At 43.2% G+C, this 27,984-nt stretch overlaps 1 protein-coding gene across 1 annotated transcript; it reads left to right on the top strand.

Moving 5' to 3' along the window:
• Nucleotides 1-321: 321 nt before the first annotated feature.
• GNB4 (G protein subunit beta 4) lies at nucleotides 322-27,755 on the top strand. The gene is made up of 10 exons (XM_042881089.1): nucleotides 322-407; nucleotides 15,553-15,651; nucleotides 17,443-17,481; nucleotides 18,188-18,294; nucleotides 19,132-19,195; nucleotides 19,942-20,104; nucleotides 20,314-20,380; nucleotides 20,500-20,701; nucleotides 21,908-22,124; nucleotides 22,878-27,755. The coding sequence occupies exons 2-10, from the start codon at nucleotides 15,595-15,597 to the stop codon at nucleotides 22,982-22,984; spliced, it is 1,023 nt and encodes a 340-aa protein (XP_042737023.1). The 5' UTR covers nucleotides 322-407; nucleotides 15,553-15,594; the 3' UTR covers nucleotides 22,985-27,755.
• Nucleotides 27,756-27,984: the final 229 nt, after the last annotated feature.

The following is a 27,984-nucleotide window of genomic DNA, read 5'->3' as shown; positions in this document are numbered from 1 at the left end:
GGTTTGGGTGGTGCAATGTGGAGCCAGGAGCCGGACCGCCTTCCAACTCGGGATATTCTGTGACGCCCTAGTCCAGCTCCGGAGCCCGGGGCGGCTGCTCCCGGCAACTCCTCACAGAACAAAGCTATGTGTTAAGGGCAAAAGGAAGGGAAAGGAAGGGGAGGGAAGGGAAGGCCGCTCACAGGCGCCGCCGCGGGCTCCGCCTGAGGGCCCCCTGCCCCTCGAGGCCACCTCCGGGGGGGCGCTGTGTCTTTAAGCGCTCTGACGTCAGCGAGGCGCCGCCATGGCAACGGCCCGTCACGTTGCCCGGGTCCATGCGGGAGGAGGAGGAGCTCCTCCCGCCGTGACCGAGCGCCATGGAGGCGGCGGCTCGGTGACACCCGCGCGGACCGCCGCCCGGCCACCAGGTACTGCCCGCCCGGGCCGAGGCGGCGGGAGGCCGAGCCCCAGGGGCGGGCAGACGGAGCGCGGCCGGTGGGGCGGCGGTCCCTCTGGGCCGCGAGGGCGGCGGTGGGGCGGCCTGAGGAGAGCCCCGAGCGCAGCCCCGAGCGCAGCTCGCGCAGCGCCGGGAGACGCGCGGCAGAGCGGGCTACGAGAGAGCGGCGGCCGCAGGGCGCTCCCCGCCTCGGGCGGCGCCGCCCGGGGTAGGCTCGGCCCTCGCGCCCGCGGGTGGGGCCCCCTCGAGGCAGGGCCGGGCAAGCCTCTCAGCCGCTCCAGGAGCTGCCCTCGGCCGCCGCGCCCCGCCCCTGCCGGGCGGCCACATCCTGCGGGCGGGGCGGGGAGAGCGCGGGCGGCACCACCGCGCCGCTGCGCCGGGGGGAGGAGGCGGCGGCGGCGCTCGGCGGAGGGAGCGCGGCCGGGAGGGACAGGGAGACAGAGCCGAGGCGGGCGTTGCCGCCAGTGCGGCCCCAGCGCGGCCGGCAGCGCCGCGACCCGCAGGCGGCAGGACAGGGCAGGTACCGGGCGGGGGGCGCGGCGCGGAGGAGGGCCGGGGTGGGCGCCGAGCCGCGGAGCCGCAGCGCCGTCACAGCCTGCCGGCGGGGCAGGGCAGGGCGGGGCGGAGCCCCTGTGCGGAACGGCGCCCCTGTGCGGAACGGCGCTCGAAGGGGCTCGGGGTGGGGAGGGGGGGAAAATCCGCGTTGAACACCGCGTCCCTGGAGCCGCCCGATCCGGCTCGGGGCCCCGAGGGGCTGCGTGGGGGCGGCGGGGAGGCGCCTGCCGTCCGGAAGCCATCCCGCGCTGCGGGCTGGCGGCCGTGCGGCTCTATCGCTGCCGGCACGGAGCGGGGCGGCCCGGCCGGGCTGAGGGAGCGCGGCTCGGAGCCGCTTATCTACTGCGGGAATGCGGGCGGAGTTCTCGCTCTCCTTTATGTGCGTTCCCGTTCTCCTGCTTTCTGCCGCTTGTTTGGGTTTTTTTCCTATCGGCGCTCGCCTGGCTTTGGGCGCCCCGTGAAATCGTCGTGGGATAACGGGGTTGAGCTGGGCGTGCGCCGTGGCGGAGCGCTGTCTGGAGGTGCTCTGTCTGTCGGAAAAATGCACCGTCATGAGGTGCTGTGGTGACACTCCTCTGAGGCACAGCGCTGCTTTCGGCGTTCAGGTTTTTTTATTCACTTCTTTTGCAGTATTTGCTTTTCTGACTGTGCTTAGTGCTGAGGTGATTGCCTAAAAGCAGCGAAGCTAAAGGAGTTTAGGAGTTGAGAAAAAAATAGCTTGGAGTTGAATCTGGTTATTTGTGATATATTTCTGAACTGATAGAACAGCAGCTGCTCTCTGAGTATCAGGAAAGGAAGAAGTTGGCAGAAGGATCTAGGGAGAAAAGACAGGTAACCAGCACCTAAAAGAACAGCAGAGAAGGGTTGGGCGAAATGAGAACTGGAGTCTTTTGAGTCAGATACAACTCCGCAGCTACAAAAAACTATGTGGTAGTTCTATGTTCTAGTCCAGTCTCTTCATTGAAAAAGCTGTGTTCTGCTGAGATTCTAGTTGAGAGATGGGAGCGATGAGAGCGTCAGCCTGGTGGTAGCTGGGATTTTGCTTTGCGGCTGTCAGCTCAGAGTCAGGTTGGTGCACAGGGCTTCCTCTCCTCACCTGCAGTGTTACCACAGGAGGGTTTGGAGTGCCTGCTAGAACCCCCTGTGCTTCCCTGCTGTAGGCAGGGCACCTGGGGAATCGGTAGTTCTTGCACAGAATTAAGTGGCTGCTGGGGGGTGTGAAGTGGAAACCTAACCCAGCAGTCTGACTGTTGGTGGAAATAGGGGGAGTGATGTAGAAGATCTAATCTGACAATCGCTTGGCAGGAACAGCAGGTAGAACTGTTAGTTACAACTGGGGGAACTCTGAAGTCATATTAATAATAACGGTAACAACAAATCAAAAAAACAAGCATCCAAATGTGAAAAACCCTTAAAATTCTAGAAGTCTCCTAATGAGAAGGGGATCTTTAGCCTTTTTTTTTTTCCTGCAGCGCTTGTGATTTTTGTGTGTGATAGCTGTGACGTTCCCATGAGACAGGCTGATTTTATCTTGAAGGAGGAGGGCTAGGAAAAAGGGGGAGATCTTATGTATAAAAAACTTAGATGTTACAGAGATGTCTTTTTTGTATAATGTGAACTGACGTCATTAAAGTGGTACAGCAAATAGTGGGTGTTCTCTTGTAAAGCCTTCTCCCAAGTGCTTGAGAAGTTGCTCTCGACTGCTCAGGTCATATAAATCTTATGGGGAAGACAGTTGGCTATGTAATCTGTTATATTTATGTGGGATAATGAAAGTTTCAATTATGTCTTAATGTTCCTTAGCTGAGTACTCATATATCTAGTGTTTAATTTGTCCACAAATTTTATTTTTCAAACAGTTTTTAAAGAAAAGCCTGGGATTCACAGATAACATGAGGAAAAACTTGCAAAATATCTTTGAATGCAGTGTACGTAGTTCTTTTCTAGAACATCAAGCAATCTTGAAAATGCCACAGAATTTATGAATATAAGATCTTGAAGATAAAATAAGAAGTAAAAACTAAATCAGAAAAAAACCAACGCAATGCAGTATGTTGTGAATCTTTCTCAGTTACTGTTCTCTGTCACAGTCATAAATTAGGACTATGTTGCTAAAGACAGGTTTGTTTGATGTATTGTTTCTAATGTCAGGAATCACTTTAGAAAATCTCATCAGACCAGTAAGAAATTCAAAATCCCTGAGCCTTGTCATGCAGCTCTTCCTCATGGTGTGTAAGTGCTTATGGACAATGATAATGGTGTGATCATTTATTTTATTACTGTCAGAAAATATAAATCCACAGGTTAATGCAATTTCTGAGTGCCTTGAACCTGGCTTTTAGTATGGGCAATATTGCTAACCCAAATTTTTCTCCCCTTTAATTGGATGCAGAGGTGACGCTTCATCTTCTGAAGTGTGAAGTTAAATTTGTTATTGTGTTCCTGTATGAAACTTCTGTATTTTGTAATCCAGCCTTTTGTAATAGAATTTATGTGAAAGATATTGAGCAGAGCTAAAGCAAACAGTCATGAAAAGCATGAACATATGCTGCTCTCTTAAGGTTGTGGTTTGCTTATCTGAAAGAGCTTCATAGAGCTTTCTAGATAACAAGAGACACTGCTATGCAAAGGTGCAGCTTTTAAATTTAAAAAATCTACTTTTTAGGATTGCACTGCCATGCTCAGCAGTGTGCAGACAGTGAGATGTTTGATAGTTGAAGAGAGTCTGAAATGAAAGACCAAGAGGTGAGCTCCTCAGTATTTTGGATGGATCTCAGCTTGGCTGCCACCTATGATACTTGATGGTCTGATTCATCTGAATTGCTGTCGTGTGGGGGGGGAATACTATGAAGATGAATGAGAGTTGACCTGAAGGTTTAATTAAAAAAATATATATATGTATGGTTGGCCATGGTGATGTCAGTGAAGGCAGTTTCACTTCCTTTAAGATGTCTCAGCTTCCCAAAGTGTGCCAAATGCTGACATACAGCAAATCCAGTTCTGATTCAGTTACACTTAGGTCTTGCAGTCTGTTACCGTATGAAAGGACTTCATCTGGGAAAGGGAGTGAGAAGTACCCAGCGTACATATGAGTTACTTGGTTTGAAGGTAGAATAGCTTTGCCAGTTTCCAGAAGCCTAGTTTTCCCCTCCTCATTTTTTTTGGATCTCAGACAAATATTAATCATATGGACCTTCAGTATAAGCCAAGTCTTTAGTCGTGCTGAATGCTGCTGTTTAGAAACGCTGTTAGAAGAGCTGAGTAATGGTAAGATTTAAATGATGTTTGTATGATTTTCATCTTCACGTGAGGAGGGAAACAGCATCATCAGTCCTAGTATTGGATGTGTTTCTCATATGGCGTTGAATTTTGCAGCTACTCTTTGTGACTGGCTTGGCATCTTTGGGAAGAGCAGCTAACTTCATACTTCCAGATTTGGGGACTCCTGGGCACTCTGGGTTTGTTTTCTAGTGTAAGTAACAGTCAGTGCCTCAGCTCGCTGCTCTGTGCACAAGGGTTCTGCCAGTGAGATTGCATTTACTGCACTGCTGCCCTAAGAGCCAGAATTGCTGTGTGCACATTGGTGGTTGTTCCCTGAGGCACTTTGTGCTGAGATGCTCATTTTGAAACCAACTGGCAAAAACATCCCAGAATTTGTTCCTTTTGGGAATGCTGTGAGAGTCACAGCAAGACTTGTGGAGGCTTCTCAGCACTTGGATGCTGTGATGCCCTGACGTGAGAGCTGTGCTCCCCTGCCCCATCAGTACTGCTTTTAGGCTTGGGCAGAGCAGCTCAGCAGGTTGAGGTAACCTGATGGAAAAGAAACCTTTGAACAGCTTTCCTGCTGCCCTCTATTTTTCTTACCTACTGCACTAATTGCTTCTAATGTAAGTGATTTGTGTCATTTTCTATTTGGATCAAAATTGAAATGCAGTTTTTGATGGATTTGTCCACATCTAAAGTCTTGCATTAAAACTGAAGATGCTTATTCAAAACATCAGAATCACAAGGTTAGAAAGGACCTACAAGATCATCTAGTCCAACCGTCCTCCTGTCACCATTGCTACCCACTAAGCTACTAAACCATATCTTGTATATAGTTAAGACCACACATACATATGGTTATGACCATATAATACATCAAAACACATTAAACACAGTTTTAAAAGTTGATTAAACTGAAATAAATTATATTTGATATGAGTCTCTTTTTGGTGGCCCTTTGTCATGACTGCTGACGTGATGTGATTGTAGATGTTAGCCAAATTTTGGAAAAGGAGGACTTTTTCCTTCAGACTCTTGATTTCTATTGAGGTTAGTTGTTAGCTGAAATAAATACTCAGCCTGCACAGAGAGGTGCTATGCTTGTCAGGCTCTCGTTTAGCACACTAAATTTAGAGCTGTAGTGTGCATCTAGTGCACTAGACTTTGATCAGTTTGGGTGATTTCACTGAAAGATTTTGACAGTGCAATATAGTGTCTGAGTACTAAACGCTCAACTGTGGTAAAACTGTGGTTTTAAGCAGAGTTATTCTAAAAAGCTTCTGCTACCCCCATCCCCCCCCCCCCAAAAAAAAGAAAATTGAGAAGAAAAAAAAAATAGTCATAAGGAAATGTATTTATCTTGCATATTGAAGTGTAAATTGGAGTCCCTTCCTTTACATATGCATTTGGGTAATGGGAAGGAAAGCAAGGAAGAACTGACCAAGTCTTGTAGCACCCTCAGCATTAGGTGCACTGAACAACGTCTTGAAAAGTGGCGGGACCGAGTTTGCAGAAAGACATGAGGTCTGTGTGGTATAGACTGTGTGTCCAACCTGCTGGGTTTATGTTGTTGTTGTCCTCTTTTTTTGATGTGTATTAATAAAAAAAACAAAATAGAAGTGTTGTTACTAATACATTAACTGTGTTATATATATTGCATGCAGCCCAAGACAATGCTGTTTTACTCAGGGCAGCTTAGGCATGCCTGTAAGTTGAACCATGTGGTCAAGAAGTTGTGTTTTACTTCCACTGCAGAGATAGGAAGGGGAGTTGGGTGCCCCTAACAGTGTTGGATGAGAAGATTGAGGTGCACATGTAAGTGCCACTGCATTTTGTGCAGGATTAAATGCATTTAAGTACCTCTTGTGGCTGCCGCTTACGGGACAAGAACCTTCTTTGCCCTTGCTCTTTTTAGATTCTTTTAGTAGCTTGGATACAAAGTGCCTAAATGAAGGAAAAAAACCAACCAAACAAAACCAGAAAACAATCTAAAGCATCCAGAACAAGGTGGTCAGGAAGTAAAGCTACTGTTTCAGGCACTACAAACGCAATCTGAATCTCCAAGGTATGCAGCAGAGAAGGGGAAACTCTTTCATCTAAGCAGCCCAAAAGAGAGAGCTGAATTATTTTAAGTATGGTACAAGTCCAAGTAAAAGCACTCTAAATGACTGTATAACTGTGTCAGCTCTTCAGTGCTGCTCCCCAGATGTTGATAAGCGCCGACTTGGGTAGGTCAGGTAGCTGGGGACAGGAAGTCATTTGGAACTTCTTTTTCCTGTCATCTATTATGTTTTGTTACAAATGCTGGTAGGCATCAAAAGTAAAATGTACTTTAAAAAAAGATGAAAGAAAAAAAGGAAAAATTGCTTCTGCCAGTGGTGGTAATTCAGAAGCTTGAGCAGTTTGCTGCTCAGTCTCTGCAGTGACATTGCAGCCCTGGTTTGCAGACTTTCCTAGTGACTTTGTTAAAAGGACAGGCGAAGTGCTGAGGTCCTCAGCAAACAGTTCAATTGCTTTGGGGTTGCAGAGGCATTGCTAGCATTTACTTTTTCATCGAGTCTGATAACATTTTGCTTTGTGCTCAGCTTCTGGAGCTGGGAATTTAAGAACATTGAGCTATTTCTACTAATCTCTCAGCCACAAATGCTGAAGAAAACTAAAAGTTTAGCCACCAACCTTCTGGTGTAGTATTAAATGTGGAGGTTGGTGGCCCTGCACGTGGCAGGAGGGATGGAGATTCGTGATCCTTGAGGTCCCTTCCAGCGCTGGCCATTCTGTCAGTAGTAGTGTGTGTGGCAGTGTGTGTGCCCAAAGCTCCAAAACAAAGATCTGGAAGAATGATGTCTGCTTCCTGGTGAGGGCTGGAACCTAAGACAATGTGCTTGGCTGGGTTGTTGTTGACCCAGCCTGCTTTGAGATACGCTGGGAGTGTTGATGAGAGCAGGAGTTCTGGTGGGGTGGGCTGAGAACCTCCAGCACTGCGGGCTGTCTGGTGGCTGCGTGCTTGGCAAATGCATCTGGTCCGTCGCTGTGGGCTTTGTGTCCGCAGGGGAATCCTGCTAATTATAGCCTAATGACTGTCATCCTTCATAGAAAAATTCTTACTCTCTCTTATAATTAAAAAGAAACACCCAACAAAACCAACTGTAGAAGTGTGTCACTTTTGTAATGTTTGCTTCTGCTGGGAGTGTTGTATTTCGTTCCTTCCTTTTTTTTTTTTCCTTCCATCCTCTTCTTTTGAAAACTTCATCTAGGATTGCTTTCCTTCCAACACCCAGTCAGGTAATTTCTACCTTTTGGCGACTGAACTCTACATGTTAACGTTACCTAAATGTATCTGTTCTTTGTTCCTTGAATTTTGAGATATGATCTCTAAAAATACATCTGGATTTTAAGGCATCATAACAGCATGAAGTGGAATGAGTTGCAAGCTCAATTTACAACTTCCTGTTAGCATAATGCCAGCTTTATCTAGAAGGGTTTTATCTTTTCTAAAAGCTTTCTGCTAGATACAATCAGTATGTTAAAAATATTCTTTCTAGAAAGACAGGCGTTACTTTGGGAACCCAGTGATGTGAAGATAACTCAGCAGCAGCAATACACACTGCTCTAGCAGAGCATCTTCCTGAAGCGTTCAGTGTGGTTTGTATGAAAAGGGGCAGTACTGCACGAGGAACATCAAAAGCAGCTCCCAGCAGGATAAATATCTGCAACTGTATCTCATCACAAGTGGTGCCTCAAGTGGCTACATGATCTTTGCACTCTTAATCTCTTATGTGCATTAGTAAGGAGGAAAACTGGTGCTTGAACAGTTTTCATTTTCCAATATGGTATTTGTAGTCATTCAGTGATGCTCTAAAGCTGAGGCTTTTGGTAGATTTTAAGGCCTACGACAGTGAGTGTCTCTTAGAAAAATATGTTTATATATATTTATATATTTATATTCATGTATGTAAAAACCACTAAAGTAGCCTGAACTCTAGACTGGAGGAAAACTTATTTTTTGTGGCTTTTAATTGCAATTGCCCAGAAATGTATTGTGAACCATAAGCGAAATTAAAATCAGATGTGAGGGCAATAGCTTTATCTGATATTTGGGTAATCAGTATAAAAAACAAATGCTTATATTCCCTTGTTTTCTTATGAAGGAGTACAGCTGTATGCTGAATGTTACAGCTGCATAATTGTGTGAGCTGCATAATGCCTCGCTGTAGCTTTGGTACCAAGGGAGCGTGTGTGTAGGGCTGAATGGTGAGGAGGAGGGAAGGGTGCAGAATACTATGTATAGATCAAATGCAGATTTCTTTTTTCCAAGCTGATGGATACATCTGAAAGGAAGCAATGTGTGTGTAGCTGGTACTGCTGGGTTTTCTGCTCCTGCAGTGTGTGAGAATGCTCTACTCTTGAGATCTGTCAGCCAGAAATTATCTCAGTCAAGCGTACAGTCATCTGTGTGTGTCAAAGCTCTTCTCTGCAGACTCTATTAGTTTCTCTAAATGTCTTCACCAACTTTAAGCCTAACATTTTCTGTGTACTTAGAGCCTGTTATGTATACTGTGCAGTCTGCACATGCCTAGAAAACAGGATGCTGCTGGAGTAGTGCTTTGTGCCTGTAGGAACCAGAGCAGACCTTACGTGTATCATCACTTGGCTTTACAAAAGAGAAGGGGAGTGTGCCACTTCAGTCAGCATCACTGCTCGAGCCCCTTAAACAAATCTCAAATCAAGCTTCTAGAGGTGAGCTTTAATATAGATTGCTTCAAAGTGACTTTGGGTTGTCCTTCTCTCTTTGCTATTAAAAGTGTATCGGGCAAGTTGGTAGAATAGCTTCTGGGGATAGGTGAGTGTTTAAAGAGGCAGCTCAATATTTTGGCTCATTGGTCTGTGTGTGCCTGCCTGTCTTTTCAAGGAGAATATTGGACTGGAACCATCCCTGTCTTGTTACTTTGGCTTACAAGTTTTCACCTCACAAAGGTCTTTCTTGCCACCACTTCCACATTTTGAATTGCAAATCCAATGGCAGTTCATTCAGCATTGGAAAATCCTGTGGTCACTGAACAAAGTTTTCAGTGGCAATCATGTCGTCTTTTGTGACAGCAACAATAACTTGAATTTCACATGAAATTCTGGTTACAAGGAGAGAGATTTGGGAAAAAAAAAAAAAAAAAAAAAAAAGAAAGAAAGAAAAGAAAAATCTTTGCTTATATACTGGAACATTTTGACCTGGAAATGAGCAAAGTCAACAGAACATGCAAGAATGTTACTTGTAGAAAAATCCCTCTTTTGGACTGTGAAATATTCATGACATTTAAAAATTCCTTCTTCCTGTGTTTTTTCAGTCTTTTGCTTAACACTGAATTTCTTGTTTTTCTAGAATCTAGTGTGTTGGCAAAGATGAGCAAGGGGTTTTACAAATGTACTTGGCTTAGACTTTGAGATGGATCTTAGGAATAAACTCATGCCTCTGAGCTTACTGCACTGATCTAATGAACTGTCAACTTACTGTGTGTGTGATGCTGCAAGCCTACAGTCACTGTTAACTTCTTATTTCATGGTAGTATCTAACCTGTAACTTCCTTTGCCAGTTTTGTGACTGCTGTTAACAACCTCAGTATTTGTCAGTCTGTTTTTCTTCCATGGAGACCATAATCAACCCAGCAATTGAATGTGGAGACAAATGCAGTGAGCTGCTAGAAGCCATCACCACATGCGTTCGCTTTCTCCCGTGCAGGCTGTGCACGCAGTGTTGGCTGTGCTGCTGAAATGGCACTGGTTTACATCCAGCAGCACTTTGAGGTGTGCTCTCACTGCTGCTTCCTCTGCCCTCCCCACGTTCATGACAAGCACTCAGGGTTGATGCTTACAGTACTGAAGTCTGAAGGTGAGATTTCGTGCACATCTTCGTCTGACGCAGATTACCTCTGCTAATACATCCAAGCAGTTGTCACGGTAAATAGAAGCTCTGTTTTTTCATGGCAGGCTTTATTTCAAAGTTCTAGTAAGATCCCAAGCTATCCATATGCGTGCAATAGTAGGTCCTTATTCTTTATGATGGGGAGGAGGGCAAGGTGCTTCAGTGGAGGAAGGCAAGCAGCAGCTGGCCTGACCCTGCTTGTGCCACATGGCTGTGTGCCACAGTTGGCACCCCGAAGGTGAGGCTGTTCTCATGTCCCACTGAGTGCTTGTTTGCTCGTGGGTCTCTTTTGTCACGTGCTTTCCACCTGTACATGAAACATTGAACACGTATATTCAGCAGTTCCTTAAAATTGAGTGTTATCTGTGAGAGAAATGGGTATTTAACGAAGTTCTGCTAGTGCCATTCCTCTTAGAGGCGTTGGTTGATTATTTCCTGTTTTTGTACCAAAGCTATAATGGAGACGTATCGCTTTAAAACACTTCCAAAATGTGCAGAAGTGCAACAATAGTGGTGACCTCAGAGAACAAGGTCACACCCAGGCTCGTTTCCTGTTTTGTTCTTGGGGAAACCGGGCCTGTGAAATGCTGGAGAGCCCAGGGTTACATATGTGTGTGCTCTGAAACCCAGGCAGCTGCTTGCCCGTGGTACAAAACAAAATTGTGAAAACAAACTCGTACAGAACAATTCAGTTACAGTTTCTAATCTTATTTTTTAAATGCTAATGATTTTTTTTTTGTTAAATTAATCATTATTCTGCTCCTTTCTGAAAAAATCTATGGTGTTTCTCCCAACCAGTGTAAAGTGGCACCTTTCAAAAGTGTGCGTTAAAGCTACAAAAGGGAAGGAGGTTCTTTGGGGAGGTTTGGAAGGGAGAAATAGGAAGAGAAAGATACAAAGTGACATGTTTGCATGTCCTATGTACTGTTATTTCAAATTATGCCTGCTTGGATTTAAGCGTATTTAGTTTATTGATGATAAAACTCCTTGGAAAATTGAGTGTCAGGTAGGTGAAAAGCATGTGTGGTCTTCTCCATTCATGGCTTTGAGGAGACATAAATGAATGAGCTGAACTGTGTAGGTCTCTAGTATTGTAACTAGATGAGGAAATATTCTGTAGAATGCTTCTTTGGCACATCCCAAATACACAAACTATTGCTCTGTGTGTGCTACCAGAGCTCAGCTTTGGAGAGAGAATCCTGCTGTCTGCCACTGCTGAGCAGCATGCTGTGCATGGGCTGTCAGCAGTGACAGGGTGCAGGCAGGTAGCTGGAGCTGTGTAAGTGACTTCAGTGTGTGGAAGTTCAGTGAGGCCTGGATTTGTGTGTTAGCAGTGTAACTCACTTGAGAGAGAGCTGCAGTATTTCTTGGTGCCATTTTCCTATATTTAGTGAAGTGTTAGCAATAGTTAGCATTCCTTATGCTTAGCCACCTGTGTGATCACTAGCAGGGGTGATTGCATGGAAGTGAGTCGTGAAGCCTCCTGCCTTGCTTTCTGCTGCTCTATATTTACTGCGTGTGAGATCCTCAGCATATGCATTGAAAAATGGAGAACTGATATGTATAGCTGAGCACTTCAGTTCTGAAGGACTGTTTTTTGGTGCAGACTACAGTTATCGCTTGAATGATCCTTTAGTTGGTAGCTTTTTAGACTCCAGGCGGTCAGACTGTTCTTTTTCTGAGTCTCCTTAGTCGAATTATATCTGATACAAAAATAGCAGTGCTTTGTTGTGGGGAGGAGTGTGTTTACACTCCTCTGCTCATTTTTTTCTCCTTTCTATATGGTGATTTTACATGGGAACAAGCTAAATGAAGATATTTTTTAAAGAAACCGAATTACTTATGATCCTCATGTATAAACTGTAATCTTCTCTGGACAGAAATAACTCTGCTTTGCAGCACCGAAGGCTCCTGTCATTCCATGCCCAACTGTTCAGCAACCTGCCAAGTGTCAGCTGCTTCCAGAGCTGCATCGTGCTCTGCTCCTGAGTCAGCAGCGTTCTGGGTTCCCCCTGGCACACGGAGCTCCCCTGGTCTCACTCAGGCTGTGCTCACCTGCTGCTCCAGGCGGCTCCTGACCACGGCACACTGTGTCCTTGGGTGCGTTTGGAAAGAGTTTTCATAGAGAAAAAGACAGCCTTTGAGTCAACGTGCTACAGAGAAAGTGCTTTCAAGATGAGAACTTGGGGTAATTTGCTTCTACCTGCCAGCAGAACAAAGAATTAAGCTGTTAGGCTGCTGAGTCAGGATGAGGGATAATTTGTCTCTGGAGCACTCAAGCTTGCTGGTGGCTTTTGTGACATGGGATGTGCTGTGTAATAGCAGTTAATTATTTTGCCTTGAGAGGTGGCAGTTTATTTTGGTGTCGCTCAAGTCATTGATCCATATTCTCCAAGGAAGCCCACAGGGAGCAAAGCTGAGCCTGCAGGGACAGAGCTGTTGGGAGAGCAGAGCTGTGCCACAGGACTGTGCAATGGCAGCTCCTCACTGCTCGCTCCCATTGCTGCTGGCCCTTATGGGAAGCGTGTGGTGTCCCTGACCCTGTTTGCTGGCTGCTTGGCTATGTTGCAGTGATATACCCCCTGGCTAGCAGCATTATTAACAAGTTCCTGCACTTCCTGTTGCTTATTCCCACCAGGCCTCTTCGCTGCAGCAGATACTACTGTTCATAGCACAGCGTGCTGCACATTGGGAATTGCACTGGGAAAGAAGCATCTGGCTTCATCTGATTTGGGTAATGGTCTGCACATACAGCTGCATCTTTACCATGGCTTCTTCTCTCTTTCTCACTTTTACCATATCACTGTAGAATCAGAAGCATCAAAGTCAGAGATGCCTCCACACAAACTCCTGCTTTGCTGTGCTGATTCTGACACCGGCTGTGTGTTCATGTTTGCCAGCAGCTGCTGAGTTGGTGCACATCTGGGAAAGGATCCGTGAGAGCTTCCTCCTCACCCACTCCATTTCCCCAATTTCCTGTGGGCGTCTCAAAATAGTGTTTAAAAAAAATCCCAAGTGGAAGCATCTTTCTCTAAATACTTAATGGTGCTGCCATTAAGTATTAGCTCTGCTAATACTTAATTTAGCTCTGCTAAATACTTAATGGTGAATGGCCATTAGGGCATATGTGCTGTCATGGTGTGATCTGCAGGCAGCCAGCCCAGCAAAGAGCTTGGGATGCGCTTCAGTCTGATGGTTACACTGTGCACTGAGTTTGTTTGCTGTAGTACCTCTGTGCTTATCTATAGCTTAAGAGTGTCTCAGAGTTTGATGTTCAGCTGCTGTGAACTGTGAAAGAACTTTAAACTGGTTTATCTGAGCTTTCAGTTCATCTGGGTTTTGTAGCAGTGCTGACTTGGAGGCTGTTGTGTGCAGTGAGGTGTAGATTGACCTCAAACCACTGCAGCATCCCAGCTGAGCAATAACGCCAATGGCCTTGCACACTTCAGGATGTACTGATATTGCTAGGGCTTCTCAGCTAAAAGGAATGGGATTTTCTTGTTTGTTTGTTAAAGGAAAGGTAGGAAAGGCATTGTCCTTTAAGTGGCTTAGGATTGATTCCAGAGATGGGTGGATGGGAGGGCTAGCTGGGTTATGTCCATGCACTGCCATGTTCAGCTGTAACGCTGTTTAAGCCGTTCAGCTGCTGCAGCATCATATGGAAGTGGCATTCACAATGAACAGTGCTGATAGTAGTGGCATTATAGAGTCATTAACACTGACTTCATGGCTGAAGTGCGGAATGATCATCAGTGGTCCGTGAGCACTGGTTTTCTCATACACTCACAGTGCTACCTGACGATAAAAGGTGCCCTGACTTTTCCTAATTGTGGCCGTTGTTCTGACTGTGGTGCTTTTTGTGGGTTCTAGAGCAAAAAAGGGAAAGCATTTTAAAAAGGAGGGTATGATGCTGTTGGAACTGATGGTAGGACTATGTTTCATAGTGGTGCAGTGTTCTTATCAACTGTATTGAAGTTATAAGTGAACTTCAGAAACAGTAGAAGCAGTTATTAGCAAGAATGCTGAAGTGATTACAGGTTTTAGAAATTGAATTTTGGAGTTGGACATGTGTATGGATTACATCTATCTTATACCTGTTGTGTACTAAGCAACGTTAACGTACTCTGGCTTCTGAAAGAGGACATTGATTGTAAATAAAGTAGTCTCCTAGAATGTTCACGTGTGGATTATAGCGTTCTGTAGTTGAACAGAGCACAGACTTAAGGAAAGGCTTTGTAGTTGCCTTAGGTATAGCTGAGAAAGTTGGTTAGACTAAAGTCCCCATGCTGTTGTTACCATAGGTTGGATTTGGAGGTGATCCAATTTGTGTCTGGCTCTGGATTTATTCTGGAAAGGATTTCACAGTGGTTCTGTGGAAAGCAGGGAAGGTTCAGTTGAAAAACAAAAGTTTAAAAAAAAAGGAGTAGATTAAAGAAATACTTCTGTTTCACTGTAGCAGGAAGTGTCATACCTCTCCAACACATGAACTGTTAAGAAGTCCAGGGGTGGTTGTTGTATTGCTAAGCTACCTGGAGGGAAAACCTTTTGCTGAATGAGATGGTTGAAGTCTGTAGTGTGACTGGACTCCTGTGTCACTTGGTCTCGTAGCTGTAGTGGGGATAAGGAGGAGAACTGATTTGAGGAAACTGTTACACAGGCTGAAAAATTTTACATGCAAGGTCTGTTCATTACTTTAAAAACTGTATCTAAAAACTACCCTGAAAGTGTGCTTGCATGTGGCCTCACTGCTTTTTTGAACAGCTGCTTTGTGTCCTTGTTCAGATGAGAACTGTTCTGGGTTGCTGTGGGCTGTGCCAGTGTGAGGATGTTTTTATAGATGTCTGTTTGTGATCCCTTCTTACCAATTAGGTGCTTTTTAAATGAAAATGACATCATGACTTGGCCAAGAAAATATGGGGAAAGTTATAGAAAACTTCTTTGAGCCATAGTCTGTGATTTAAGGTTTTCATCTTTAATTAAAATGAAAACTGTTCTGTGTACTGTGTACAAAGATGCTCGATCACAGCACTGTTGAGCTTAAAGGTTTTTGAATGACCGCTTCAGTCTCTGCTCTCTGTTGCCATCTTGGGGTGAGAACTGACACTCTTGGAGGTTGCAGGATGGATGAGAAGAGCAATGCTTCAAATGCATTCAGTAACGTTTTTTAAAGTACTGTGGGTTTTTTTGTTTGTTTGTTTGCTTTTATATTCAAGATACACTTCATTTAACTATTTTTCATTATAACTGAGGAGTAGAAACAACTTTGGTTTTGTCAGGGTTGTTAGGCAGTGTACTAAAGGAGTACCTGTTTGGAGCTTCCTTAAGAGTAGAACAAATATAGATGCATAGTGATACTGAAACTTATTTCTCTCCTTATTGGCAGGTTTTCTTCATCAGTGGAGTGTGAAATAGAAACTGAAGCAAGATGAGTGAGCTGGAACAGTTACGGCAGGAGGCAGAGCAGCTGCGAAATCAGATCAGAGTAAGAATTGCTAATTCCTTATTTTTCATGGTGAAGTTCCTCCTTTTAAAGGAGTAAAGTATCAAGATTATATCTATTACTGAGCAAATCCTTGCCTGCAACTTGGCCAATCGTACAAATATTGGACACATTGCTAATATCTCCCTTTAAGAAAAGTTGCTTCATTTAGTTAAGATCACATTCAGAAACCATTTTATGGTGTTGAACACCTTAAAGTGTTTCAGCTAATCTAAACAATTAAACTTGTTTAAAGTCCAGTGTATTTCTTCCTGTGGATGAAGTAAGCCCTGTGCTAGGGGATTTGCTGCTCTGGTATTTTAAACCCCTCCTGATTCCAGACATCAACATTTTATAAATATTTCTACAGTTCAGACACTTTAAAAATAAGTTGAGATGACTTAATCCACTCTGAAGCTTGCTTTCTGGGAGGAAGGCTATAAAGGGTGGTTGTAGTAAACACTCTAAAAATCATTTAAGTTGTATATCAAACAACTCTTGAGCAAGATGTTAAAGAATGTTAAGATCCTGGTCTGAATGTATGAATTCAGTTCCAAAATGTGTAAGTAAATACTTCTGTTCCTTCTCTCAAAGATGACATTGTCATTAGCACACAGGTGGAACACTTCCTGGGGCAGGGGGGCACAAATTAATGGTAAAGGGGGGCCATCCACCTGTGTTAGATGCCTGCCCCAGGAGTTGCAGAACTTGAGCCTTACTTGTAGAAATTACAGGGAATTGGGAAGGGTCGTGTAGTGGAAATACTGAGACACAGCCTGAAGCAGTGATTGAGCACCTGATGGAAAGGCAGGGCCAACCCAGGGAGCTCGGGTGGATGCAGTGCAGCTGCATGACCAGAAGGGGTAGAGCCAGGATCCATCCCTTCCCAGACCTCATGTAAGGGTTGGCAGTGGAGGCAGAGGTATCTTAGTTGATGTCCCTGTCTATCTGAGGACTTCCAAAGGTAAGCAGCTTTTTTCCTTCATTTCTGTGTGTGTGGCTGCCACATTTGGGCCTGTTCTCATTTGCTGCAGCTGAAGACTTTGCCACTCTGCTATTATTGCTGTACTTTCAATCACACTAGCATTCTTATGATTGATCCTTCAGTGTTGCTGTTACTAGAAACCCTACGGCACAAATTGAAGATAAAACTATTTAAATCTAAGACAACTATCTTAAGCTACTCAGAAGTGGTTGCTGATTGAATGCCTGTATTTGTTTTCCAGTGGCTGGAGACTGAGTCTGTTTGAGGTGTCTAATTTCTCTTACTGTGCAAACAGAAATAAAACCTGTTTTTTGGGCAGGGTTGAATAATGTGCAGAATGTAAGCATAATGTAAAGGGAGAAGCCAGAGAATCTGTATGAAGGCCTGAACGTCATGCATTCTATAAAAGGAATGAGTGTTCATAGAGTATTTTTCTTCCTTTAGCATGAAGTGTATCAGCAGCTTAAGTTTCTGCAAGCCTGCTGTCTGTCCTGCTCCCCAGGTCCTGCTTCTTGTGCCTGTTGTTGTCACACCTGCTGTGGCAAGAGAAGTGAATGCAAGACTTGCTATTTATGCGTAGCATGGGGTTGTTACTTCAGCTGGATAGTTCCTTTCCTGGGTGCTCAGTGCCTGCTGAGTGAGCACAGGGAAAGGGGCTGGCTTCAAATACTTTTTAATCACTTAGTTTGTAGAAAGAGAGACTTAAGGAGAGCTATGCTCAAGCAACCTTTAAGTCCTACTTCTCCTGCTCCTCAGCTTGATGCTCAGTTTTGCATTTTGGATTCAATTGTTGTGTTCTCTTGTTTCAGGATGCAAGGAAAGCATGTAGCGACACAACTCTTGCTCAGGTATGTTCCTGATTCTCTTCCTTTGTATTTAAGCAAACCCTGCAGTTTATGACTAACATGTTTCTGTTTGGTAACTGGAGGAACAGCAAAACAAGCATTTGGGAACGTACCATGTGCTTATATAATTACTTTGGAATTGTAGGTGAATGAAGTTAAACAGTTAAAAAGACAACTGTTTATTTTTACCTTCATGCCTAACCTAACAAACAGCCACACCAAAAAATCCCAACCAACCAAAAAAAATCCACCATCTCAGTATGTTCTGATTCCAACAATAGAGTGTGTCAACTGTACTTACTCTGTTTGGAAGGATTTGGATCAGTGTCTTTTAGATGTGCTTTGGGAACAAAAATACTTGGCGTTTAGATTTTGCCATGCCTGAAAAAGTAACAGTGCAGTAAATGTTAAAGGATTTCATTCCCTTTGTTTTAATAGAGAACTTTCAGATTTGATAACTTGAAGTAGTCTCAGTGTGACGTAGTGATATCTTCAGAAGCTTTTTGAAGCTCTGCTTATAGTGGTTATGATGTTATTCTCTTGTAAAACTTCTTTTCCCCAGCGTTGCATGGTTTTGACACTGATAATCCATTTTTTTCTTTTCTATTGCATGCCAAGATAGCTTTTATTAATCAAAGTTCAAATGTGTTTAGTTATCATTATATTAAAAATAGTCCTCAGTATCTCAAGGGTTTTTATTTATTTTTAGATCACAACAAGTCTGGACTCAGTGGGTCGAATTCAAATGCGAACGAGGCGTACGCTTAGAGGTCACTTAGCCAAAATTTATGCTATGCACTGGGGATCTGACTCAAGGTTTGTATAATTGGTCTTTAAACCTGCAACTTGAAGGTTAGGAATAAGGTGGTCAGCAGCATCAAGCTTTGTGAGGCGTGTGATACAGTCTTGGTGTCCTCAGAGGGAGACCATGAACCATGACTAGGATTTTCATTTCTTCAGCCATAGTTTGTTCCTGTGAATTCAGGGAGGACTGTATAGTAATGAGAGGAGCACTGGGTGAAAGGAGAGGTGCTTTTTACTACCACAGGCATTTTGCTTTTTTCTTCTTTTAGTTTTAACAAAGCTCTTAGACTCTATTTAAGGAGAAGGGTTTGTGGTGAGGTGTATTCCTAGGATGATGGAGGTTGTATTTTCCAAGATTTGGAGTAATTGTGTAACTCCTATGATAACAGATTTTTGAGACTTTAAGAGCAAACTTCATTTCATTGAAAAAGGATCTTCATGTGTATAGCAAAGAAAAGTTACAGGGCTTCTAGGAGGGAGTTCTGTCACTCTGCCTTAGAGCCATTGATGGTCAAATATTCATAGAGCTTTGTGTTCTGCTCTCCCTTGTATGCGTTTCTTATACCCAGTTATTATATTTTTGTATAACTGTAGTTTTGTTGTTTTTTTAAGAAGCATGAAACGTGTTTTCTCTTTTGTCCATTGTAATCATGAGCCCTTTTGGATGCAGAGATTTGTTCTGTGGTGTAACATACAGCTTTTTGCAGATTTTCCAACAAATGTTGCACTTAATTAAAAAACAATGGCAATAGTGAAAGTCTTTCTGATTCACTTGGAAACCATGTGTGGTGTGTGGCTATTTTGAGAGGTTTTTAATACTAACTTGTTTCACTCTGTGTTTGTATTTAGGCTACTAGTCAGTGCTTCACAAGATGGAAAATTAATTATCTGGGATAGTTATACAACAAATAAGGTATTTATAATTTGTATCAATAACTCATGCATAATTTGTGTGTTTGCAAGTCAAAAATGAAATGAAGCAGTTAGAAGGATGTTTCTTTGTAACCTTCACACCTGGCTGTTTAGTGGAGATATACTGTAGGCTGTGTTCAAAAGTAAGAGTCTTTGGTGATACATAATGGCTTTCCTCTAGTTTGCTAGTGCTGTAGCTTTTGGCTGTTCTTACCTGCTTCTGTGATGAGGTTTATTTAACTGATCTGGCTTTAAATTGTAGAAATGGACAACCTCAGGATTTAATGCTTTGTCTGTGAGGTCAGACGGGGTGGGGGTGGAGAAGAAAGTGTTACAGAAGGGAAACTTAGGCAGAGTGTGGGGCAATGCTTTGTTGCTATAAACTGTCCAATTTCCATGGGTACAGCCGTTCTGTTCTGTAACCTGTCACTCAGAAACAGAAGAACTGTACGAAGAAGTCTCACCAGAACAAACAAATGTGTAGATGTTTAAGTTAAGAATACTTTACCATTAAGTAATGTTGTGCAGGAGTTCTGTATATACACTCAGGAGACATAGTGGTATTTTTTTATCCTGATATGTACACGAACATAGATTGCAGTACATTCTAAAACAGAACAAAATTTATGATGTGCAGTCTGTTTGCCATGTTTAATCTGCTGCAATCCAAGAATTGTTATGAATGACTGCAGTAAAACATGAAAGCAAAGGTGTGATGCAGCACTGATGAGCTCTGTCTTCCTGAAGATGCATGCCATTCCTCTGAGATCCTCCTGGGTGATGACTTGTGCGTACGCACCGTCTGGCAACTACGTGGCCTGTGGTGGACTGGACAACATCTGTTCCATATACAACTTAAAAACCAGGGAGGGCAACGTCAGAGTGAGCCGAGAGCTGCCAGGGCACACAGGTCAGCCATACACTCGTGTCAGCTTCAGTTTTCTGTTTTTGTGTTTTACTGCATCAAATGGAACAGTCTCACTTTGAGGTGTATTGTGAACTGTGAAATCGTTTTGCTGGCTTACGAAATAGCTGTGAGAGATTCAGTAACTGCTCTTGGATGGTAACCTTCAGTTTCAACTCTCACATCTGACGCTTTTGTAACTGTTTTGTTTTTAGGATATTTGTCCTGTTGTCGCTTTTTGGATGACAACCAAATTGTCACTAGCTCAGGAGACACCACTTGGTAAGTTTTTTTTCTCTATATTAATGTTCTTTTTTTCCTGCCCAGTGTGTCAGTGTTAAATAAAACTGAAGCTCTCAGTAACCAACTACAGGGTGTTAACGCTGTCGCTTTCTCTGCAGCGCTCTGTGGGATATTGAAACTGGTCAGCAGACCACCACGTTCACTGGGCATACCGGCGATGTAATGAGTCTCTCTCTAAGTCCAGATATGAGGACTTTTGTTTCGGGTGCCTGCGATGCCTCCTCGAAGCTCTGGGATATTCGGGATGGGATGTGCAGGCAGTCGTTCACAGGGCACGTGTCAGATATTAACGCCGTTTGTGTAAGTGAACGTTTGTACTTCTGCATGGGAAGAAGGCAGGAGAATGCAGCAGTAGGTGCATGGGTTTAACCTGTAGTCTGTCGAGTTACCTTGATTTAAAGTCAATGACTTCGGTTGGAGACTAAGTTATGTAGAATGAAGATTGCCAAATAACCTGTGATCCAGTGTGTAACTGAATTATTACCATTATGTGTGATGCATTGAAGTGGTTTTGGAATAGTTTCAGCAATGTTCTTGTTCAGCCACTGAGGCTGTGCTTTTTTAAGAAGCAAAGAAAGAAGGATGGGAATTTTTTGCAGCATGACAGAGTGTTAAAACTGAAATTGTAGATAAATACAATATGCTGAGAGGGAGCAGAATAGCCAAGCATCCTCAACTTAAGCCTTTTTGTTAAATAAAAGCGTATGTGGTATTTTCTGTTGGGGAAAAAAAAGCTGGAAATGTGCTGGAAGGCAAAGTTAAGAACCAGTGCTTACGTTGAACGTTGATCCTCAGAATAATTTTGTAATATTTATAAACTGGATTATATTTCCTCTCTGTCATAATAACACTATGTTCAGATCTGCAAGATACAAGCTCTGATAAATAGGGAATGAAATCTAAGCTGCATCTGTTCTTGATAAACATGAAAAATTATTAAGGCTGAGAAAATACCAGAGGCATGACCTGTACAAAAATGCAGTTCCTATACTTAGACCTGAATCCTGAGATGTGCTGAGCTCTTTTCATTCCAATTTCAATCAGTATGGCTGTTGTAAAACAGGCTTTGATTTGGAGTAGATTTTGGCAATTGAAATTGCTTGTTTGCAATCTTCTGTCTTGGCTGAGCCAACCTGGCTGACCATCTTAAGAGGGAACATAGTGTGCACTTCACATAGGTCTTCTTGGCCCCCAGACAGGGCAGAAGTACATTTTGCTTCATTTCACAGGAGTTAGTTATATCTCTTTTGATGCCTGCTGAACTGCATGCAGGAACTTGTCTGAATAAAAGTGCAGTAATTCAAGTGTTACCAGTACTATTCCAGAAGTGTTTAATCGCAAAGCTGTGCGGGTAGCAGAGTTTGCTGACAAACTATTTTTGTTCAGGAGATCATTCTGTCTTTGCCTGGTCACCCTGAGCATATCATATGGTGATGTTTTGGAAATAACGCATGAGAAATGTGTTTTTCTGATGTCAAACTTCTGTCTCTTAATTAACACTTCCAGTTTTTCCCCAATGGACACGCATTTGCCACTGGATCTGATGATGCCACTTGCCGACTCTTTGACCTGCGTGCAGATCAGGAATTAATGATGTATTCACATGACAATATCATCTGTGGAATCACTTCTGTAGCCTTCTCAAAAAGTGGTCGCCTTTTGCTAGCAGGTTATGATGATTTCAACTGCAATGTGTGGGATACTCTGAAAGGGGAGAGAGCAGGTAAGTGCGTGTAACTGCAGCGAGCGGTGGTGGATATTGCAAATCTGTGCAGGGCTGGTTCATTGTCAGTGCTGTTGCTGATGTGATGAACTCTGCTTGCTTCCTGTTGGCACTGCTCTCTTGGAATGATACCATTTCATTTGGTTGTATCTTCCAGTTGTTACAGTGCGTTGGCCATCTTCTGTCTCTGCTGAAAGATAGCTCTAAAGGTTAAGGAACAGCCACCAAAGTTGCATTGTATGGATGGAAAGTTTATCTTGCTGAAACGTACAGAACTAGGCAATACAAAATGTTGCATTTGCGTTGGTTCTGGCACCTATCACAAGTAGTAATGCTTCTGACGAGTAGCTCTGTCTCTGGTATTGTCAAAGATATCACATTTGATTTTGAAACTGACTTGATGGCCAACGTTGTGGATGGCATTGCTGAAAACGTGGGACAAAACAGTACAGAGCGTGGCAAGGGATGAGGAGGCCTGTGGGGCAAGAAGATGGAAAAGTTTAAGAGTAGAGGAAATAAATGCAGGCAGAAACATGTTTGTTTGTGTGCACGTATTGTTAGTAGCTTCACTGTTCTTTTTCCTGATATGGCTGTTGTGATGTGCAGTTCCTGAAGCTAAAGAAAACGGAGGGTGCTTAGACCTCTTGTTAGGCATTTATCAGCCTGTTTGAAGACTTAATCTGGGAGGGCAGAGTAGCAGCTCAAGTCCTTGCTCCATCCTGTAAACATTAACATTCCGTTGTTCTTTTCCAGGTGTCCTTGCTGGCCATGACAACCGTGTCAGCTGTTTAGGTGTTACTGATGATGGCATGGCTGTAGCTACAGGGTCTTGGGACAGTTTTCTCAGAATCTGGAATTAACTGGGAGCCAAACATGTACATTCTCCACTTGAGACCTGGAGAGATCAATGCTGCAGCCTATAGCTGTGAAATAACATTTCTACCTTGTATTTGCAGGTGAAGTTTTTCTATTCACTGATTATTACACAAAAAGGCTTTCTGTAAACTAGAAAAAAAATCAAGTGAAGAAACAGGGGAGGGGGGAAGAAATCACTGACTTTTTAAAAGGGGCCAGCACACATAATCATGGTGACCGACAAACTAAGAGCCAGTCTTTTTGTTCTTGATGGTTTGGTTAGATTGTCTTTGAAGGGTTTTTGCTTGTGCTCAGTCTGCTAATCCTGTACTTTTATTTGTACATAACAGAATATACACGTTATAGCAGCCAATCATGTAACATTTGTCTGTATGTAAAGAAATATGTTTGCATTTTTTTAAGGAACTACATTTATAGCTTTGCTTTAACCTGAGGTGTCACTTCTGAGTTTTGTAGTGGATGAACTATAATTGCTGTTTTAAATGTTTTTGTGAATTTACTGTAGATAAAGTGAAGCCAATGGTATGTATGTGTTTTTATAATGGAAGGCATTTGAATTTATTATTTTTTTTTTTAGAGGCCCTGGAGACTCCCAGTTAATACCTACTGCCTTACTCACTCACTTCTTGACCTGCTTGCCTATTTTTAATCGTGGGGGTTCTTCCTTAAGCCAGTGGTTCCTGGTTCATCCATTGGCAGTGGCAGCCTCCAAACACCAAGGAGTTAATGCCAGGCAGAGTTGCAACAACAGAGGGAAAAAAAAGTCCAGTTCAGAAGTATTAGCCTCCTTACTGCGGCTTTCCGCATCTGCTATTCCACCCAGCCCTTGGGTATGGAAACCAGGTGACCTGCACTGCTGTTGTTAAGTGGCTGAGTGCTTTTCTTTTTGACAGTTCAGCTCTAAATGAGACAGTTTGGCCTGTCACAAACTCTAACAGCGATTTGGCATGATACTCTGTGCAGAAAGCAGCGTGCTTGCAGAGCTTGCTCAGTCACCCCAACAAACGGGAATTCAAGAGAACTTTGCTTAGAATCTTAAAGATTTAAATGTGCAGTTAATCACCTGTAATTCCCCTCCAAACTGGGGGTTTGCCAAAGCATACCACAACCAAAAGTGCTTGTTGTCAGTTACGTGCAGTGTGAGTTATGAAAGGAATTGTGTAACTTACAGTGAACCAAATAACCTTACTTACTTGTGTGGCCCTTTAAAACTTTGTGCTATGAAGTTAGCGACTTGCTTGTTCTCCTGTGGTCACAGGTCTGTGCCATAGTGGCTCATTAGATGCTAATTGTTCTGCAGCTCTCACACTGTAAATAGCCATCTCCTCTTCCTGATTTATTCAGATGTTGGTGGCAGCTGCTTATAAGTGACAGGTTCTGATCAAGTATGGTTGAGTGTAGGTAGAAGAAAATCAAGTGAGTGATGCCCATCTGAAACTACCCAGGAGGACTGCTTAACTTCTTGGTGCCTGGCAGCATGCTTGTGCCTGCAGTGGATGTTCCCTTGGGAATCTCAAAGCCTGTGGCATTTGTAGAAAGGGGAAATCAAGTCTATTGGCTTTTCTGAAGTGACTTGTCTTAAATAGATGTGAATTTTAAATTACCAGGTTGGAAGATAACGTTCATCTGCCCTCAGCTGAAGTTATGGGGAGTCTGGGTATCGGTGGGTCAGGTACCAAATCTAAGTGCCCAATATTTTGTAGTACGCCAAAACAGAGATGGCTCTTTCTCAAGTTTATGATATTTGTAATCCTAAATTTCCGGACTTCCAAACTGTGCCTGTAAACTTGCCATGTCTGAGTGGCAAAGGTGCCAATAAATGTACCAGTCACAGCAAATTCACTTCAAGAAAACAAAGCAGCACATCTCGTGCTGCAGGAGCGTACGTTTGCCAACAGCAGGTTGTGGTGTAGGACCAAAATCACACAATGTTGTATGTCACAGGAACTCCTCAGCATTTTGCTTTTCGATCTGCATTTACAGAACTATTAAGGAATACTTGTTACTCTTTAAGTGAGCGAGTTGAGAGCTCTCAGATTTGGTTCAATTTTTAGTGGTGTACTTAACTTTTTTTTTAACTCACAGCTGCCTTGAGTGAATTTGTTACTATAGAATTTTAAGAAAATATTCTTTTTCTAAACAGTTTTTTTCCATAGAGATGTGTTTTGAACCAATTTCTTAGCCAATGCTGTTGCAAAGACAGATGCCATTTTTACATTCTGGTGTTTAAGCTGGTTTCTACTTGTGAAGCTCCAAAAACAACTTTACAAATGTATATAACTTTTCTTAAAAGTTTGGGTAGACTGTAAGCATGGTAATGGCTCTGGTACAGGTATTACTGCAAATAACTTCACTATCATTGGTTGATGAGCAGTTGTTGGATTCAGCTGCTAGTAAGGAATGCCAACTACTTGCCTGTGAGGTTTCCAAAAGCATCATTAAAATACCTGCCTGTTTTTGCTGTTTGGTTAACTGGTTCTTCTAGTGCTGCAGGTCCCGTGGTGGCTCCTTCTGTGGTGGTGCACAAGGAAAGGTGGAAGGAGCCTCAGCACAACTGGAAAAAGTATCTGATGTGTCTTGGGAACTTGTAGAAAGCTTGTGATAGATCCTGCCAAGGTGATGTTTGCTGTTTAATTACTGTCCTGTATTATCTAATGAAAAAAAAAAAAAAGCCTACAGCCTTGATGTAATGCATTGCTGCTGTTGTATGAGGCCAAATCATGAAGTTTCTTTCTCTTATGGCTATCAGTGGTGAGCTCACTCGTGAGAATGGATGTGGTTTAATGGTTAAATGCTCAAACTCTCTCCAATATGAGGAAGTTAAGAAAATGAGCCTTTGTAGGTTTTACTTAAAAGATGTAATTCCCAGCTTTGAGAATGGTCTGTGCCTCTGTGCCTCTGCTATGGTGTAGGCACACATGTGCAGCTCGTGCAATTTCTAACTGCTCCATGGCAGCAAACTGGGTGTACAGCAGATGTTGCAGCCCCAGTGGGTACATCTTAAACTGTAAAAGTTTGCTGCCAACCTGCATCATGGTCTGAATTTCAAATACCTTGTGTAATTACAGAAATGTAGTAACTGAGACCACTGTGCCAAAACCATTGGTGGCAAAGTAACTCATTCCCAGCCTCTCTTCTAAAATCCTATTGGTTACAGCTTGGAAAGTGGAACGTGGAACTCTGTGCTTTGCGTAGCAAGATTTATTTCATTCGGGTACAGTTGTTGGGTAGTTTTGGGTTTTTTTTGTCAGCATTTTCCAGTGTTGATTTAATACTGCAATACAGGATGCTAATCAGGCCAGGCAAGCACCCAACCTGGGCTTGTTCTTGTGTAGATTCAGACATTGATTTATTGGTGGGGATCTTGATTGAGATTCTGGAAACCACAGAAGCTTCTAACCGTATACTCACTGAGTACTGCAATGTTGGCCTGTTTTCATCTGTCTCCAGACCTTTTTTCTTCCAACCATCAGCACCATCTGCCTTGCAAAGCTGCAGCTGCCTGGCAGCGTCTGGCAGAACTGATAGGTTTGAGCGTTGACACCGATCTGCGTACTGAAGCAGAACGTGGATTGATGGGCTGCCCCCAGTCTGTGAGAGGGCCTGACCTGGACTGTCCAAAGCTGAATGGATGTAACAGCTGGTCCTGGCGTGCTTACTGTTGTGCATGGGTTGGAAATAGTTAACTCTTCAGTTTGTGTCCCACAATGAAGTTGGCGTTACTTTAAGGTAGAATGAAACCATTGTGAAAACATTCCAAGTGTGCTTAGTCTTTCCTCTTTGAGGACAGTCACCTCCACTAGGTTTAGTGCTGTGCTTTAAGATGTTGGTGAGAGTAAGTATTGGCTAATTCAAATAGTTGGTATAAATGGTTGTGTAGCAGAATGACTGATTTTTGAGATAGCATTTCCTGTAAAAGTAATTAAGCATGGGTTGATGGTGCACTTTGTATACAGTAATCTGGCATGCATGCTGGTAAACTACTTCCTACACTTCAGAGGCACCACAAGCCTTTTTATCCAATTGCTGGTTATGTAAAATACATGCAGAATGTTAATGCAGTGTTGTTATGGTAAATGTGTGAACAGTGTTACTAATTGATATAACTGATAACAGATTACATGTGCCTGACATTCTTATACCACACAGTATGTTTAGGTTTTAACTAATATGGACTTCGGTGGAATAGTCTTAGATATTTCAAGCCTTTGTTTTACTTACACAATGGTGCTCTATTTCTGTTTTTTCTTTTTTTTCTTTTCTTTCTTTCTTTTTTTTTAAAGAAGAAAAAAATAAAAGCATCTGAACACTTGTAGTACATATTACATCCAAAGGAGTCCAAAACAAAACTGCTTCTAACCATCTCGGTTTTAATTTGCCTTCAGTTTCTGGCATTTCTCATCAGCTCGGTTCCTTCTGTCACTTGTTGCTGACTACTTTGGATAACTGCAGTCATGTTACCAATTATAAAGTGATTCTGCACTGCCTTTGGATCGTGTATGTATACAGAAACAGTCTTAAAGCTTTTATTTAAGCTATTGAAAAAACCAGGGACTTGTGCCATTTGTTCTTTAACAGTGCTGTTGTAAAAAGATTTCCCTGTGAAAAAAGATCACTTGCTATGAACTCTGTTTATAGCTTTTTTTTTTTTTCCCCCCTCACAATGGATCTTTTCTTTGTATTTGTACAGTGGCTCAGTGAAAGATGTTGCCATGAGTTGATATTGTAACCAATAAACAAGTGCTTTTAACCAGACGGTGCCCTGTGTGGATGCTCCTTTCCAACTCCACTTCATAGACCCCTGCCCTGCAGCTGGAGGCTCTTTCCCTGAGCTCCATGGAGGCAGAGCAGCAGGAGGCACTCTGGATGTTGCTGCTTCTGCTGTTAAACAGCAGAATTGTTATTCTTTCTTCTAACCCAAAATCGCTTTTTGGAGGCTAAATGAACTCACCAGGACCTGGTCAGGCTGCACTAAAGAGAGCAG

The sequence above is a fragment of the Lagopus leucura genome, unplaced genomic scaffold (assembly GCF_019238085.1).
Source record: "Lagopus leucura isolate 7727_CA_CO unplaced genomic scaffold, USGS_WTPT01 Super-Scaffold_100029, whole genome shotgun sequence".
NCBI classification, from domain to species: Eukaryota; Metazoa; Chordata; class Aves; order Galliformes; family Phasianidae; genus Lagopus; species Lagopus leucura.
This window is presented reverse-complemented; position numbering and strand designations above follow the sequence as displayed.